Genomic DNA, 16227 nt, shown 5'->3' on the forward strand with positions numbered 1-16227 from the left:
ATTTCAGCAAGGAAATTGTTTAACAAGTCATCATGACTTGCTGTAGAATACTTAATTAGACAGAATTCATTGAAAATAAACCGAAAGAAATTAGCATACCATCAACCCCGACAACAGATTCAGCTATAGTGTTGTAGGAGAAATGTTTAAAGCTCCAATCGGTATTTTTGACCATATAAATTAAATAAATATGAACATATAGGTGAAGAAAGAGACCTGTTGAAGAATGAAAAGACAATTTTTTCTGAACCAGACATAATTTTACTCCACTTAAAGTTTTGTTGTGCATTCAAAATACATGTTAATCAGTGTGGGAATAATGGCAGGTTTACATTTGGATTACCGATTGTGCCTTGAAACATTTTTACCTTTTAGAGCATCGAGATAGTTGAAGTTGCTTTGAATTAATCACTCTCATTTTGCACTTTACAGACAGGGCTACAAATTGTTTACTAAATGAAACTGCAGTGGTAACACCATGGTAAGGCAGAGTGCTCCTCTTGTTGGCTTCATGACTGCACCAGAGTCCTGTCTGGACATCATCCCAGTAGGGGTGTGCAAAAAAAATCGATTCATTCAACAAAAACACAATGAATCGATTCAAAATCGATTCATAGAATTTCAAAAATCAATTTTTTTTTTCTTCATTTTTTTAAAATTTTCGTTTTGTAATGGCGTTTATAATGTCACATGTGAAAAGTTACTACATGTTCATAGTCTGAATGTTTAAAAAAAAATTGAGAATAGTTTTTCAATCTTAAATCGATTTTGAATTGAATTGTGATTCTAAAAATCTATATCGAATTGAATCGTGACATTTTCTAAATTGTGCACCGACAGTTGGAAATGAATGACTGTCGGAATGTGAATTTGAAGTTTCTGTTTGAGAAGCATTCCAATAATAAAGGCGAGACGCTGATTTACAGTCAAACGTACTCTAAATTGCAATGTGGGTCTCTTGCCTTTTCAAATCATATAGTTTGAAAATAACACATGTGGAGAACAACGTACAGAAACATGTACTGGTCATAAATAAAGTGCAGGTTGTGCAATACAACATAGAAACCATGCAGCATAAACCACAATGCCAAACTGTTTCGGCAGCTATATTCAGAGCTAGTTCAGTTACTTTTGAGCTTGTGTTACAAGGATATACTTTATGTTAATGTTTTGACTGTAATGTAACCTCTGACCCTTTCAGTTCTCTTTAATGTTGGTGATCTCAAAACTGAAGCTTTTTTTTACCACATTGAGGAAAACGCTTACGCGTTACGCGGTATTGAGGTTACGCTGTACAAATCTCAAATTTTGTCTCTTAAAACAGTAATGAGATTTTATCAGGCAGCTTTCTGTGTATAAAAGTTAAACTAATGACATGCACAACCTTTCTGGTGTTTTTAGGTTCCAACCAAAAAGCTGAAGAAGTTTGAGAAGGAATATCAGACACTGAGAGAGAGTCAGCTGCAACAAGAAGACCCCATTGACCGATTCCAGGTAGGACATGTGCACCGACACTTTCTCTCTCTCTCTCTCTCTCTCTCTCTCTCTCTCTCTCTCTCTCTCTCTCTCTCTCTCTCTCTCTCTCTCTCTCTCTCTCTCTCTCTCTCTCTCTCTCTCTGTCTCTCTCTTGCACGCACATGTAAAAATATAAGATAATGTACTTTTTCTACAGTGTATTCATGTCAGAGCAACCTTTTTCCTGTAGGCAGTGCTCAGTCAATGCTGGGCACTTTGATATATTTTTAAGTTTGCGATGTGAGTATTTACTAAAATTAGCCATGTTTCTAAGATTAGAAATGTTCTGTAAATAGAATACTGTTTTGTCAAACTGCACCTTTTTTAATATTTATGACACTGTCCTCGCTGGAAAAGTGATTTTTCCCACAGCACAAACTTTTATCATTATCAATCATCTATAATATTTATTTTTGGTTGAAGCCGTCTGGTGTCGTACGATGTTTCGGGCTGCTGAAAGTGACTTTATCTTCAAAATGTAAAAACAGGAGAGGTGGGGCAGATACTTAGAGATTCAGACTGTGAATAGAGAGCATCTCTTCCTTTCCTTTGTCTTATTGGATCAGGATTTCTTTCTCTTTTCTTTTCCTCTTTGTTTAAATCTGTCATTTTTGTTTTTCCAAAATCAGCTCAGGAAACAGTTGAAATTATTAGCAATAGATTCAAAATAGATTAACTGACATAATTAGAGCTGTTCTGATTACATTTGTATTGTCTTCAGATTTTTCATAAACTTAAAGAACTGGTTATGATTTTTAAAAGTTCATCTCTAATATATACCCACTGCTAGTGTACTGTATGTGAAAACTAAGTATACAGCTTTTCTAAGTAGTGGACAGATTCTTAATGAGAGATTTTTGTACTATTTATTCTAACAAGTAACTTACAATTACAATTAAGTTGTAAAGGCCCAGTTCTTCCTTTCTGTTGCTTCTCGGAAAGGCACAACAAATTAGTATACTAATTATTTAGAGCTCCCATCTGACAGCTAGTTTATTGTATGGTTCTCAGCATATTGAACTGCTGATAAGAATAGATGACATTTTTTTAGACCATGACTAGAGACCAAAGTATGTTGTCTTAAAAGAAAGTCCTAATCAGGATATGCAGGGTTACGCTAGTTGATAAGCCAAAAAACGTGTTGGAAGGCAGTTTGTTACAGTTTTCTTTGCAATTAGTAGTTAGAAACACCCTCCCCTCTTTGACCCTCACCTTCATAATGCTGTTTCAATGTTTCCACCGATATTTCAGCCATATTCCAGATGTATATGTGTCTGGTCTTGTAAGGGAAATGGAAATCCTTGATTAAATAAACTGAAAAAATGCTTGGTGTGAAGCTTAAACTAATTTATTTCAATTCCAAATTTCGCAGCCATCTGCTTGTTTCCTTGGATTTGTCAAAATTTTAGGATACAAACAAGAAACCTGCCTTCACTTAGCAATAATATGATATATTGATATATTGATCAATATGAATCAAGACATGAGTAAAGTAAGTATTAGAATTAAACATTCAAGTGAAATTATAAAACCAACCAGAGTGATATGTTGGCGTGGACAGCAGCGCTGTATAAGCTGCTGGTTCTCGGGGGAAGGAAGGAAGGACTTCTATTGTTGATAAGATGTTGGACCAGAGCCATCGTCACTGCAGCCAGTGGAAATACTTTCTTATAGAGCACAAGACAAAAAGAACACAAAGCAGAAATTTAGCTGCTTGTAATTTAGCACAGGTTTTAACCATCCACGTTTAAATTGAAGGAATTACTTTTGGGATTTGAGTTATTTTACTTTATGGTTACTGCAATTCAGCAATTCAACATTTTAATATATTTTTTACACTCCAAATTCAGGTATGTACTCAGTTTTGGAGTTTTTGGGTTGCATGTTTGTAATGTTCTTGTTCACTTTATATGTTTAAAAATCTGTGATTTTAATTTTTGTACTGATGTACTTTTTCTAAACTGCTTTCAACGTTCATCTTAATACAAAATAAAAGCATTGCACAAAAGGTAGGAAAGGACAGCAAGAGAGAGAGTGTGAGGCTGGGAAGACGTGTTAGAATTTAGTCTGCTGCTGGAGGTTCGATATGATGAAGTTGTGACTGGACAGTAGCACAGTAAGCTGCCTCTGCTCCAACTAAGACTTTAATATGAGAGATTTTGTACAGGTTCCTACAGCTTTTACCGATCTTAATTTATCATTCCTAGGCATTCAACCTTGATGTGTGATGAGTTTTTATATTTTGTTGTGGTTGATGCGAATTGCCCGTGCTGACTGAAGTAGACTTTTTAGCAAGATATTAAGACGGCTGCAGAGGAACTTCCCATCCACAGTAACTAAGATGATTTAGGTTTGCCCAAATTAAAAACATTATTTCTCTCCTCACAGGAAGTTATTAATTTTATCTGAAGAGCAACATGAAAATATCTGTGTATTGATGTTCAGGGGCGTGTTTGTTTGAACTTTGTGAGCTGCTTTTTTATACTTGAATCATTACATACAAGCAGCTCTAGCAATTCAGCTTAACGATACTGTTTATTTATATGACGTGTGTGCATACGTGTGTGTGTGTGTGTGTGTGTGTGTGTGTGTGTGTGTGTGTGTGAAGTTAATTAAGGGTAAAAGAGGTCAGCATTAGGGGGACAGGATATCATGGTCAGGAGACCGCTCTTAACCGTGTTAAATGTTTTGTCACACTGACGAATGGCCGTCATGTGAAACTGGTTATAGGCAGACCAGTGGAGTCATGAGACTCCACTAACGGTCTACAATAGGGACTTTAAGGTGTGTGTGTGTGTGTGTGTGTGTGTGTGTGTGTGTGTTCTAAAGTACATCTAACATAATGATTTGTTTAACAGTTTAGATTGAGATGACAGACATTCATTCACTGTCCGTGTTTTTGTGTTTGTCCAGAGGGAAAACCGACGTCTTCAAGAAGCCAGTATGCGACTGGAACAGGAGAATGACGACTTGGCCCATGAACTGGTCACCAGCAAGATTGCCCTTCGGAATGACCTTGACCAGGTAGCTTAGCAATTCCACAATATAGCAGTATTTGTTCCTTACTGCCAACAATAGTTGTTTCATAGGCAAGGCAGCTTTACATTTCAGCAGCAGGGCAATTCAAATGGCTTTACATAAAACAATAAAGAGCAGTTAAAACGATTAAAAGAATTACAAACCGATAGTAGTACAAGAATAAAATGTACAGTGCAGTAGAGCACCATAAGAAGCCTATGTTCCAAATGCATATTTGAAATATTAAATCTGTGTGTGTGTGTGTGTGTGTGCGCTTGCACTCAGGCAGAAGATAAGGCTGATGTTCTGAACAAAGAGCTGCTGAGCACCAAGCAACGTCTGGTGGAGACGGAGGAGGAGAAGAGAAGACAGGAGGAGGAGACAGCTCAGGTAACATCTGCGCTCTGTTCACCCTAACCTGCTCGGGGTAATCGAACTACAGGCCTTTTTGCTCAGTCGGCTTAATGATCTTTGCAATCAAAGCTTTGTTAATTATACTGTAGTTTGTTTTTAAAACGGAAATGTCACCAATTGTTTATGAGGCAACACTTTATGTGTGTACCATACTGTGCTTAATGGCTATAATTACTTAAAACTCCACTGAAAGGCACAATTAGTAATTAAGTCATTAAATTAGTTTCCATTAGTGACCAAAAACAATGCACCAGCAGGAGGCTTAATAATGGCTATAAAGTAAGTCATCTTGTTACAACAGAATATGTATTCTGGTAATTGGAGTAGAAATCGAATAGAACTATAAAATGGGTACTATGTAGATACTACAATATTATTACATTTACTATTTAAATTAAGTAGTTTGCATTAAGTGTTGATCAACCGTGCAATTAAACCACCAACGGAATTCTATTTTTCTTTAACATTTTTTAAAGCTCAAATTTTAATCTAACACAACCTTTTCTGTGAGTGGTGATTCTTATTGATCACCAGAATTTTTTGTTATAATTATGCCTAAAAGAAGATTGATGCAGTATACTATTTAACCACAGTTGCACAATAACGTCTGCACAGTGGAATTTTTATTAATTCTTACCAAATCTATTTTATCATCCTGGCAAATTTATAACATTATGTTATAGTGTTACATCAGCTCACCCTCCTCATTGATGTACGGTATGCATTTTTGTCGTCATGTTTTGTTCCTCCCAGCTGAAGGAAGTGTTCAGGAGGGAGCTAGAAAAAGCAGAGCTGGAGATCAAGAAAACCACAGCGATCATAGCTGAATACAAACAGGTTGGACAGTTTTAAAGACTTCAATTCATCTGCTCTTTTTAAAATGAAAAAAGTTAGCATCCACATTTACTTTTCATACAATATTCACACTTTATTTTTATGACCACTTTGCAGGGCAGTGTCTGTAAATATAGGGCATATTATTAGTAGTAACAGTAATAACGTTTGTACTCATTAAAATTAGCATATTAATATCCTTCTGACTGGATTATTGTTTTACTTTATATTGTATAATGTATGCTATTTCCTTCACTGATACACTAACTGTTTACATAGAGGTATACAACAGGTATTACAGATTGAACAACGTACCAGGTGAAACCAAAATAACACAGATAGTATTTCTTAAATATGTGGAGAAATGTGTGTGAAAAAAGTTTTGATAGAGTTAAAAAATCAAGGGAAGAAGAATCTTCAGTTTTCAGACTTCCTCTCCGTGTTTCAGATTTGCTCCCAGCTGAGCACCAGGCTGGAAAAACAGCAGGCGGCAACCAAAGAAGAGCTGGACATTGTCAGGGTAAGATCACACAGTTAACGCACAGCCACTGTAGAAGGTAGAAGATGCAAGTTAGTGAGACTTTCAATCTCTTGACACCGCAATATGTTGCATCAGAGAACAAGGCAATTTGCCGAACTTTTCTGTCTTTCAGTCCAGTTAAGACATAGGTTGGTGCACACACACCCATATAGAACCCAATTGCACAAATAATCTCACGCCGCTCATTTAGCCCTTGTCAAACGTGATGTTGTTCTTCATGGGCTCTTCATTATCCCTAATGTAATTTTTTGCCAGTTGAAACAAAGTTGTAGCGGGACAACAATATAAAGTGTAAATGTTATTTTCAGTGAGTCTTAATGTAACACTTCCTTTTATGCCACAGTGATGGCTGGTTCACCACAGGCAATGGTAACACGAGACTAAGGCAGTCATGAGCAGTTATTTGAAAGATTTACTGTCATTTACATTTTTAAATAAATAAGTGACTTGCAGGAGATGTCAAGAAACCTAATTCAGAGATAAACCATGTAAATGTATAAATGGTCTTTAATTGATTGCTAAAGCATGTTCGCTTTGGCTGAACTGTGCACTACGTTTTTGTACGCAACAAAGAGGTTGGTTGTAGATGGCGGGGTGGAGCTCTGCATGTAGTGTGATGAAACTGTGGATTTTGCATCAGACCAAAAAGTGTGAGATGGTTTGCCTGTAACAAATACAGTATAACCAACGAAGAATATTATGTTTCACCTATTGCAAAACAATGTATTCTAACACACCAAGTGTGTTCTCCTGCTTTAGCACAGCACTTATTTGTAGCATACTTTCTACCTGATCTCACATGTCTGCAAAGTATGTTTACCCACCAACCTCTTCTAACATACGTGTGTTTCTGTGCCCGTGCAGAGTAAAGTACTGGGCTGTGACCACTGTAGAGACCTGTTCACAACCCTGGGGTCCCTCCAGTCTGCATCCCCCAGCAGGGACAAGACATCCACCGAACCGCTGGACGAGGAGAAGGACGGACTGAAGGAGCAGCTGAGGCACCTGGAGCTGGAGCTGGCACAGACCAAACTGCAACTGGTGGAGGCCAAGTGCCGCATCCAGGTCAGAAGCACCAGGGAGAGACAGTGAAATCAGATAGTAATAGCTGATAAAGTCATAAAGATCTAATTCAGTATCACCAAGAAAAATCTGTAGCTAATTCTATTTGTAATTATTATTAACATAACTGAGTTTACTGCACATTGAGTACTTTATAAGCCTATAACTTTAGCTTAGTAAGAAACAAGGACAAACCATGCCATGCTAGCTGCTCTGTAAGGCGTTATAGCACATAACACAAAACAGTGTTTTGCTGACTCCTTGTCTCTGTACAGGAGCTCGAGCACCAACGGGGAGTCCTGATGAATGAGATCCAGGCGGCCAAGAACTCATGGTTCAGCAAGACTCTGGGCTCCCTGAAGAGCTCTACCTCCTCTTCTTCCAGCTCCACATCCCAGACCCCGTCCTCACCAAAGGAGGGCCCCGCCTAGACCACCCTTCCTCCATCTCTCCTCCTCCAGCAGGATGCACACTAGAGCTGAGGAACACAAGTTGAAGAAACAAGCAGTGGAGAAATGCAGTATTCCTTTTTTCATCCAGTGGTAATGCAGAGCTTGACAGCTTCTTGGACTGCTAATAAATGAAAAGATAAGGGAGGAAACAGGCGGAGGACTGGACCTGCCACCTGTTTTTCACTTAATGTTTATGTTTGACTGAACAAAAAAATGTTTGCTCCTCTGCTTCACAGGGATGAGACAGGTGACAGTGAATCATCAATGAGGCTTGAAGTTGATTTAGAGTTCAGAGGTCGTTGATGACACTGCTTTGTTGAGTTCTCATAATAAGAAAGCTGAAATAACATACCCAATGGCAATCCTTGTGTAGGTGAATAATGTAGCTCCACCTTGTGGTCAGACATTGCTACTGCAGAGTTATAGTAATTTTATCTGCGTGAGATTGTTTTTAGGGAGCTGAGATGTCTCACTATTTGGACAATATTTCTAATGTTAGTGATTGAGCTACATATGCAGAGATATTATACGTTCACTGCATAGAAATATGGTGACTACATTAACCATCTTCAGCGCAGCAAAGCCACAGCCCTTTGACAAAGGAATACTGCATTCAGTCTTAAACAAGAACACAAAAAGTTGAATTTCTTTATAGTAATATAACGTAAACAATGTTGTCATATAAATATGTATAACTAATTATTGATTTTTGTAATAATCTTGTACAGTTCTTTAAGAAAAGAAAACCCAAGGAAAAGTTATTTGTTAATTTACTTCTTTTTTTTACCGTTTGGAATTTGAATGTCATCTCTCTAGATGTTGACGTAAGCACAGTGTGTGATCGAGCCGGGGGAGTCCAAACGCTGGAGAACCATGGTGACAACCTGCAGAGAGCTTCATGTTTTTATTTTCCCTGATGTTTCTTCGGTCATGGGTTGAACTGGCTCACGGTGTGTCACCTTAAAATTTGATTTGATTTAAAATCACAGTTCCAGCTCAGGCCTGTACTTGGCATTTTTATTTTGTGTCACTACATAATTTCTAGCGTGCAGCCATAATTTTGTGAACAGACTATCAGAAACGGGCACTTTACCCTTTCTATGTCTGTTCTTATACTTTTAATGATTCGTTTGGAATTGGTATAATTTGTACAAGTTTCCTAAAAGGTTGAAAATGTACACATTACAGTACACGTTAACCTTAGTTTTACATTTTCAGTTTTAAAATATTTTTAACTGTCTCTGAATACAGAAAAATGGCTTCCACAGAGCCAGAAAATCCATCACAGTAATCATGCAGTCAGCACATTGATAGGTAACTTTATAGTACAGTATATGCTCTATAGTATCCGTTACATAGCACAATTCATCCCTAAATAAACGGCTAGTATAACATTAAATAAGCAAGATTAGGGTGCAATTTTCCCACATCAATGCCAAACAGTCCTAAGGCCATTTGCACAGCTGCACCAACACCTTCCTTGTCAGGGTAACACAACACATTTTTTAATTAATACTTTACACAATGGAAACAGCTTGTCAATCACTAAATATTCCCCGTGTCCATGGTGGGCTGTGTTGCTCAGTGCTAACACATTAGTAATAACTGCATTTATTGATACTAGCCAACTAGCACTGTAGGATCTTGAACGTGGGAACTAAAATCCAGTTTAAGGCTAGATAATAAAACATTTGACAGTTTTCTTTAAATTCAGGCTTAAAAAAATGTCTCTTGTACTGTGTATTAATATGGGATTTCTAGCTGAAAAGTTCAAACTTCAAACACTTTCTACTTATGTCGCTGGTTGCCAATATAAGTGTAATGACCTTAGCCGGTGATATACAATAAGGACAAGTATTATTTTGCCGTCTGTGTGTGACACAAATATAATTGGCCAAAAGGTCCATTTAGCTTCAACATGCATGATAGTGCTGTGTTAGCAGGTGGAGCGTTGAGGTGTAGGTGCCAAATGTCCTGCTTTATTCTCCCCTCTGGTTGTCACTGTAATCAGCCTTTGGACTCTGACCACGCCCATGTGTACATGCTTACGTGTGAGTGTGTTTTTGGATGTGTGTGTGTGTGGTCATGTGTGTTCTGCAATGTAACCAAGTGGTTGAAGTTGAAATGGTTCCTTCTTCACGTGGCTGCCTTTTTTGTTGATGACTGAAGCCTGTTGCTGATGAGAGGAAAGCCAACTGACATTTTGATAATGTCAGAGCATCAGCTGTGCCATAAGAGCCTCCCCTCTTCTCCGTCCAATGGTCTTCCTCCATGCTCACAAACGACCTGAACCAACCATTTAATGGCATTTAACTAGAGAAAATGCATCAATATCATGGAAAAGTTGGACTTCCAACATGGAAGCTGACTATCATTGATTCCCAGGTGTGTTTTGCATTTCCAGCACATTCCTTCTTCACTATCATTTATCATTCTTGTTGGTCACACCTGTGACTGTTCGTACAACCAGTTTAATGTAAACTGTGGCCAAGTTGGAGAGAGCTCCTCGTCTTATATGTGCACTAAGACATCAATATTTTAAACACTATTTCAAGATGTGCGTTTGTTTAAAAGTTATCCTGAGCACAGAGCATAATTATTTTTTAACTAATGATTATTGTTACTGAGAGGACAGCCGCCAACATAATATACACTCTAATTTAGTTCATTTCAATGATGCAAATGCAGGCGACCAGTCTGATTAGAGGTGTGATTTGTAGTATACAGTTTGCTGTAACACCACAGTCCTGTTACCCAGAGAAGGACTGCGCCTCAGCTGGTCCGACTCTAACACTGTTTGCTGTACAGTAACTGTCTGACCTGCATTAATAAATTTCCGTTTTTCTGTTAATGTACTTTGAGCTTTTATTGAACAACAAAATACTGACTGGTTATTCATTTTAGGAATGATAAAGGATCTACATAGGAAGTTTCCAAGTACTACATAACATCCTGTCCTTGTGGTCACTGACTCAACTAAAAGCACAAGCTAACATGCAACTTAACACTAAACCGCATTCTATATGCCAATACAAACCTCTGAGAAACTAGGAACTTGAAAAAAAACATATTTCAAAGCCTGATGAAACAAAAAAATCAAAAACTTTGATATTTGCATGGTGGGTGTCCGAGGAGCACATACTGTTCCGAGTATCTACGTTGTACTAGGATGCATAATGTTAAGCAACTACTGCAAAATCTGGGCCACATACACTACCTGAATGCTTTCCTTCAATAATGGCTATTTTACCATATATTTAAAAAATAAAATAAAAGGCAAAATTTAGACATCACATGTATTATTTACATTTGAAATAGTTTTGGCCCGAAAATAATAACGTGATTAAAATCCCAATGAAGCTTTTGTGGCAGGAGATTCCAAACTTTTAAACAGTAGTCTAACTATTAAGTATTGTTATGCTTTACATTGTTAAATTAGATTCGGTACATACAAAACAAACTGTATAATGCTTCTATAATCGTGGAGTAATGTGCAAGGCAAAAACTGATAATTAGTTAAAGACCTCATGACTGGCAGTTACATCTGAATCAATTCCAATATTACCAATACAATGGATTCAGGTAAAAATGAGCTATACACTTTTTGTATTTGTTTTAAATTGTTGACCGACTGTTATGAAAATGGAACATGATAATAGCAAATTTTGGCATTTAAGTACAGTGTAATCAATCTGGTGCTACACCAAGACTAGAAATGGGGAAGCCATCTTTGACCTGACATCAACCCGACTGAATCTCCTGTGCTAATCCCTACTATTGTTTGGTTTCAATGTTGCTTTGTCTGTCACTGAGCTCATCGAAGTAACTATCAGTGGCGCGAAGCATCTGGAGGACAGCGGTGAGTAGCAGAATGTCACAATTGAGGTCCAATTCCAACTCTTTGCTGTAGTTCTTCACTGGAACGACACAGGACATTGGCACACCAAGCCGAGCACTGACCTCCTGCATCTAGATCACAAGAGATTCAGAAGAGGCATTTTATTCTTTGACACCAAAAGACAAAGTTGAAAAAAAAATTGTATTTCAATAGGTTATTATTCATTGAAATTCAACGACAACATACACCTGAGCCTTTACTGCACACACTATTAGAGAAAACTTAAGTTAAATGAAATTCAGATATCATGTTGTGGCTTATGTCATTAGTATCAAAAATGTAAAAAAAATGTTTGGCATTTTTTTATTCAGAATATATCCTACTATTTGAAGTTGATCTTACCAACTCCTCGATGTAGCCACTCTTATAAATGTTCCTAAGGTCCCGTGAGACGAAAGAGCAGGCTTCATCCACTTTAGTCAGAAGGACCAGCTGGGGAATCCCTGGAAACAAATAATTCTGGGTCAATAGAATTCTCTAGTGCAGTGTGTAGGTACTATGCTACTATTCATTCAAATTTCTATTTTATTTTAGCTTTCAGTTGTTAAATGATCTGTTGTAGAATGTACTGAACATGAGCAGTAGTATAAACTGCAGTATTTTGTTAGCAGTGCTTGCATGTTTTAATGGTTTGTGACTATCAAGCAACATTGCTATCAAAATACATGTATTGACCATATACTGTATTCATGAATTTATACTGTTCTAGAGAACTTGTTTTTTTTGTATAATTAATGACTTTTATCAGATAACATTTTACTCAGTGAGGTCTGAGGATGCAGTATGTTAGACTGAACTCCACTGACCCATCAAGTTGACCTTTCTGCGGATAGCTTCCAGCTTCAGCTCCAGCTTTGTGGGCATGATGGAGACCTTGCAGGCGTCAGTGACGTAGACTACGCAGTGGATCTTGTCCTTAAGCCCTGGAGACTTACGATAACCGCTGGCCTCCGGATGCAGAGGAGCAGAGGGGTTGAACTGAGTCATACAGGTGAAAGAAAAGGACAGTTTGTTACAGAACAAAACTACAACCACATCATTGCATCGTCATGTGTTTATTATCCTGCTGAATGTAACAAAATACTCTACCTGATAACTGTCTGGCAGATGTCCTTTGAGAATGCTGATGATATCATCTACGTCAAGCCCAGAACCCGTGTTTTCCTCCAATCCCATGGTATCACACAAGATGATTGGCAGAGGTTTTCCTCCTCGTCCAGCTTTCACTGAGTAGGTGCGAAACTGTCAGGTAAGAAGTTAAAGGTAAGTAATGGAGGTTATCATACAAAATGTAGATGGTGAAAATTAGTCATGATACAAATTGTAATTTTTATACTTAGGACTCTACTTTTTTTTAACTTCCATAAGTAGGACTGCCAATGTAACTGCTGTCAATCACTTAGTAAATGCAGCTATTAACTTTTTCAGTAGCAGTCAAGACCGCACTTGTGATACTTTGTTGGTGAGACAAGTTGAGCAGAAAACACTACCTACTTTTTAAATAGGTATTGTTAACTTCTCGTGCCGGATCTAAAGAACTGCCTCAACAAGTCTGCAGCCGTGCTGGTGGCTTTGGGAGGCTGAACTTAGGCACAGTGGTGCTTTGAGCCAATCGTTTGATTGATGGAAAAATCAGCTGAAGCTAACCTTTGTGGTGAGGCTGGTGGTGGAGCTGCCAGCGATGGCCTGGTTGCTGACGTAGCCTCTGAAGACAGAGTTTATAGAATTAAAGAAGCTGGACTTTCCAGCTCCAACTGGTCCAATGAGCAGAACCCGGACCTGGGACACAGAGCTGGTCATGGGGCAGTAGAGCTTAATACTGTCTATCAACTCTGTTCTCTTCCTGACAAAACAAGAGCAGTTTTAAAACATCAAATGCAATATAATTATTCATTATTTAATTAGGATTTTTGAAAATTATGACATGGTGCAATATAAATAAATATCGACAAAGAGTAATACAGTAATGGTATTATATGAAGGAAGGGGTGCCCCATCCAGCTTACTCATTTTCCCAGATCATCGGCCTCCATGGCTTCTCAAATTCTGGCATCTCTGTTAGAGAAAGAGGGAAAAAAAGACACTATTACAAAACAATATGTCATTTTCTTTAACTATTATCCACTCATTAAATTTTAAATCTGTTAAATTGTAATAATGTACACAATGAATGATCAATAAACTGTCTTTGAAGTTATGAAATGAATTGATTAAATAATTAAACCTAAAATAAAGTATCCCTTCGAAAAGCTTATTTTTGTAAGCTAAAACCACTCCCTTGTTTGGTTCCTTACTTTGCCCAACATACAGTATAATGAGATTTTAGACACTTGTAGTTCATTGTTTTGAACTACAGATTGTATCTAGCTATAGCTATCTGCTATTAAACTAGAGCTAGCCTGTTCAGACCGCGTGTCTTGTCAGACGTGTATCCAGGTTTACAGTTACAGAAAAGTCTGGTTTCTGGTTCCCAAATAGATGGTAATAAACAATTATTAGCTCATTAACAATTTTATTAAGCTGTTGTGTAAAGTGCATTAATTAAAAAAAAAAGGAACCAAAATGCTTTTGTTTATAGGTTCAGAGCTCAATCAGGCTTGCCTTGTGCTTGATGTAAGATACAATCTGTTTTTTTTGTTGGGGGGGGGGGGGGGGGGGGGGGGGTGAGAAAAATCACCTTCGACTTCATAGACTTCACACTCAGTCAGGTTGAGATCATTGCCATGCATTTCTGCAGCATTGAAGTTGTAATTATTCCCTGGATTGCTGTAGACTACTGCTCTGCCTCCATGGGCAAGAATTAATGTATCTCCAAAATATGGACCAGACTTAGCTATCATTCTCACTGCATATTCAGGAGTGGTGACCGGATACTTGAGAAGCTTTTCTCCACTGAAGGTGAAAAGAAAGGCCTGGTCATCATGCACAGTCTGTCCAGACTGACTGAAAGGTTGTTTGGTGTAGCCTCCAAACACATAACCAGAGGCGTTGTAGCCCACAGACACCGTGGGGCCGCGGTTGTCACATCGTTGGTGAAAGGCTGCCCCGGTGAAACCATGGATGCTGGCCTTGTACAGCAGCTGGAGTTTCACTCTTCCCAGCTGGGAGCAGATAGTTTTCTGCTGACTATTTGTTAACATGGAGTTCATAGTGGACAGATGATCTGCTGAAGTATGTAAAGGAGGCTGAATAAATCTTTGATGCTTTGGTGTCTAAATACAAAAAGAAAGACAGATGTGTTTTTTCTGCTGACTATTTGTTAACATGGAGTTCATAGTGGACAGATGGTCTGCTGAAGTTCCTGAATGGGGCGTCTGGAGCCTTCTAAGTGTCTGAACACAAAGCAAAAACAGTTGCATTAAAGATAATTTCTGTTTTGGGTAGCAGTGTATCTATTTTCGAATTAATTGACGCTAGGGATAAAGTGGATCCAGCGATGATTCAGTTACCAAGTTAAGACAATAAACATTGTATAAATCATAATAATAATAATAATAATACAATTGCAGTCATTATTTCAAGTATTGTCACAGTCTCCCGATGACCTGTTCTGTTGACACTGAGCGTTGTGGTTTAACTCTTTGGAGGCCATATTTTGACTCGGCTACTTTAGTTTTCCTCAAAACAAAACTTACCTCAAGCTAGGTAAAATTAGGTTAACAAAATTCGCACGTGTTTACAGAGTATGCCAATAAACCATGTCTAATATTGAATTATCATCATTTTGCTTAGGCTAAATTTATATGAAGAAACTCTTCACATTAAACAAATTAGACTCAAGATTAAATTGACTACTCGTCAGTCTTGGCTACGCAACAATTACACCGCCGCGCCTGTGCGCAAACATTTAGCAGAAAGTAAAATATTGGTATTTTGGAATAGCCTACATCACAACTGTTTTTATCGGCAACTACTTCATAATTAAATCTGGCAAAAGTATGACAAATAATAATGCGGTTTTACCTCTTTCTTTGAAAAAAGGCAGGGAAAACAAACGCAGCTGAATCACTTTTTAGAGAGATGAAGATGCGCTGCGCATTGGCAGCCTACTGGCTTGAACAAAACCGGAAGTACGAAGGTGTTCCCTTCAAAATAAACTTGTGTAAACAATCCTACAAAAAGGTTTTATTCAGATTTTTACTTCCTTCATCAAAATTACTTTAGAAATGTTTGTTCGAGTGTTTAGCACTTTGAATTAAATGTTTAGCCTACTTTAGGTCCACATTGTCACTAAAATCATCACTTTATTTTGAAGGTGATTGGAAGTTAAAGACACATTTTAGCTGCCTTGACTGACACAACTTTTAAGTTTCGTTTTCCCATCAACTCGATATAATGGTTAATGTCGGTACACGATCCGTCCTGCCTGCACGATCCATTCTGCGCATGCGCAAGATGGCTACGCATGCATTCTCAAAAATATTTCAGTTTATTTTATTTTGTACCTTTGCAAATTAATATTGTTTGTGTTGAGAAGGCAGGTTGCCAGGTTC

General features: G+C 37.8%; 2 protein-coding genes across 6 annotated transcripts in view; one reads left to right on the forward strand and one right to left on the reverse strand.

Moving 5' to 3' along the window:
• rabgap1l (RAB GTPase activating protein 1-like) overlaps positions 1–8432 on the forward strand; it is a 113551-nt gene extending 105119 nt beyond the window's left edge. For all 4 annotated transcript variants that reach the window (XM_034881179.1, XM_034881180.1, XM_034881181.1 and 1 more), the window contains 7 exons: positions 1402–1494; positions 4429–4539; positions 4819–4923; positions 5701–5784; positions 6230–6301; positions 7187–7387; positions 7660–8432. In XM_034881179.1, the coding sequence (XP_034737070.1) occupies positions 1402–1494; positions 4429–4539; positions 4819–4923; positions 5701–5784; positions 6230–6301; positions 7187–7387; positions 7660–7815 (822 nt within the window). In that variant the 3' untranslated portion in view covers positions 7816–8432. The remainder of the gene's footprint in view (positions 1–1401; positions 1495–4428; positions 4540–4818; positions 4924–5700; positions 5785–6229; positions 6302–7186; positions 7388–7659) is intronic.
• A 2258-nt stretch (positions 8433–10690) lies between these two features.
• LOC117950304 (interferon-induced protein 44-like) overlaps positions 10691–16227 on the reverse strand; it is a 20593-nt gene continuing 15056 nt past the window's right edge. The window contains exons 1-9 of one of the 2 annotated variants that reach the window (XM_034881222.1): positions 15698–15806; positions 15022–15066; positions 14412–14895; positions 13741–13789; positions 13382–13577; positions 12824–12976; positions 12541–12712; positions 12077–12177; positions 10691–11805 (exon numbers count right to left, since the gene is read on the reverse strand). In XM_034881222.1, coding sequence (XP_034737113.1) covers positions 11611–11805; positions 12077–12177; positions 12541–12712; positions 12824–12976; positions 13382–13577; positions 13741–13789; positions 14412–14883 — 1338 coding nt within the window. In that variant the 5' untranslated portion in view covers positions 14884–14895; positions 15022–15066; positions 15698–15806 and the 3' untranslated portion in view covers positions 10691–11610. Of the gene's footprint in view, positions 11806–12076; positions 12178–12540; positions 12713–12823; positions 12977–13381; positions 13578–13740; positions 13790–14411; positions 14896–15021; positions 15067–15697; positions 15807–16227 lie in introns of those variants that run through there. The other variant, XM_034881223.1, reaches the window with a different exon arrangement.

Source organism: Etheostoma cragini, chromosome 9 (assembly GCF_013103735.1).
Source record: "Etheostoma cragini isolate CJK2018 chromosome 9, CSU_Ecrag_1.0, whole genome shotgun sequence".
NCBI classification, from domain to species: Eukaryota; Metazoa; Chordata; class Actinopteri; order Perciformes; family Percidae; genus Etheostoma; species Etheostoma cragini.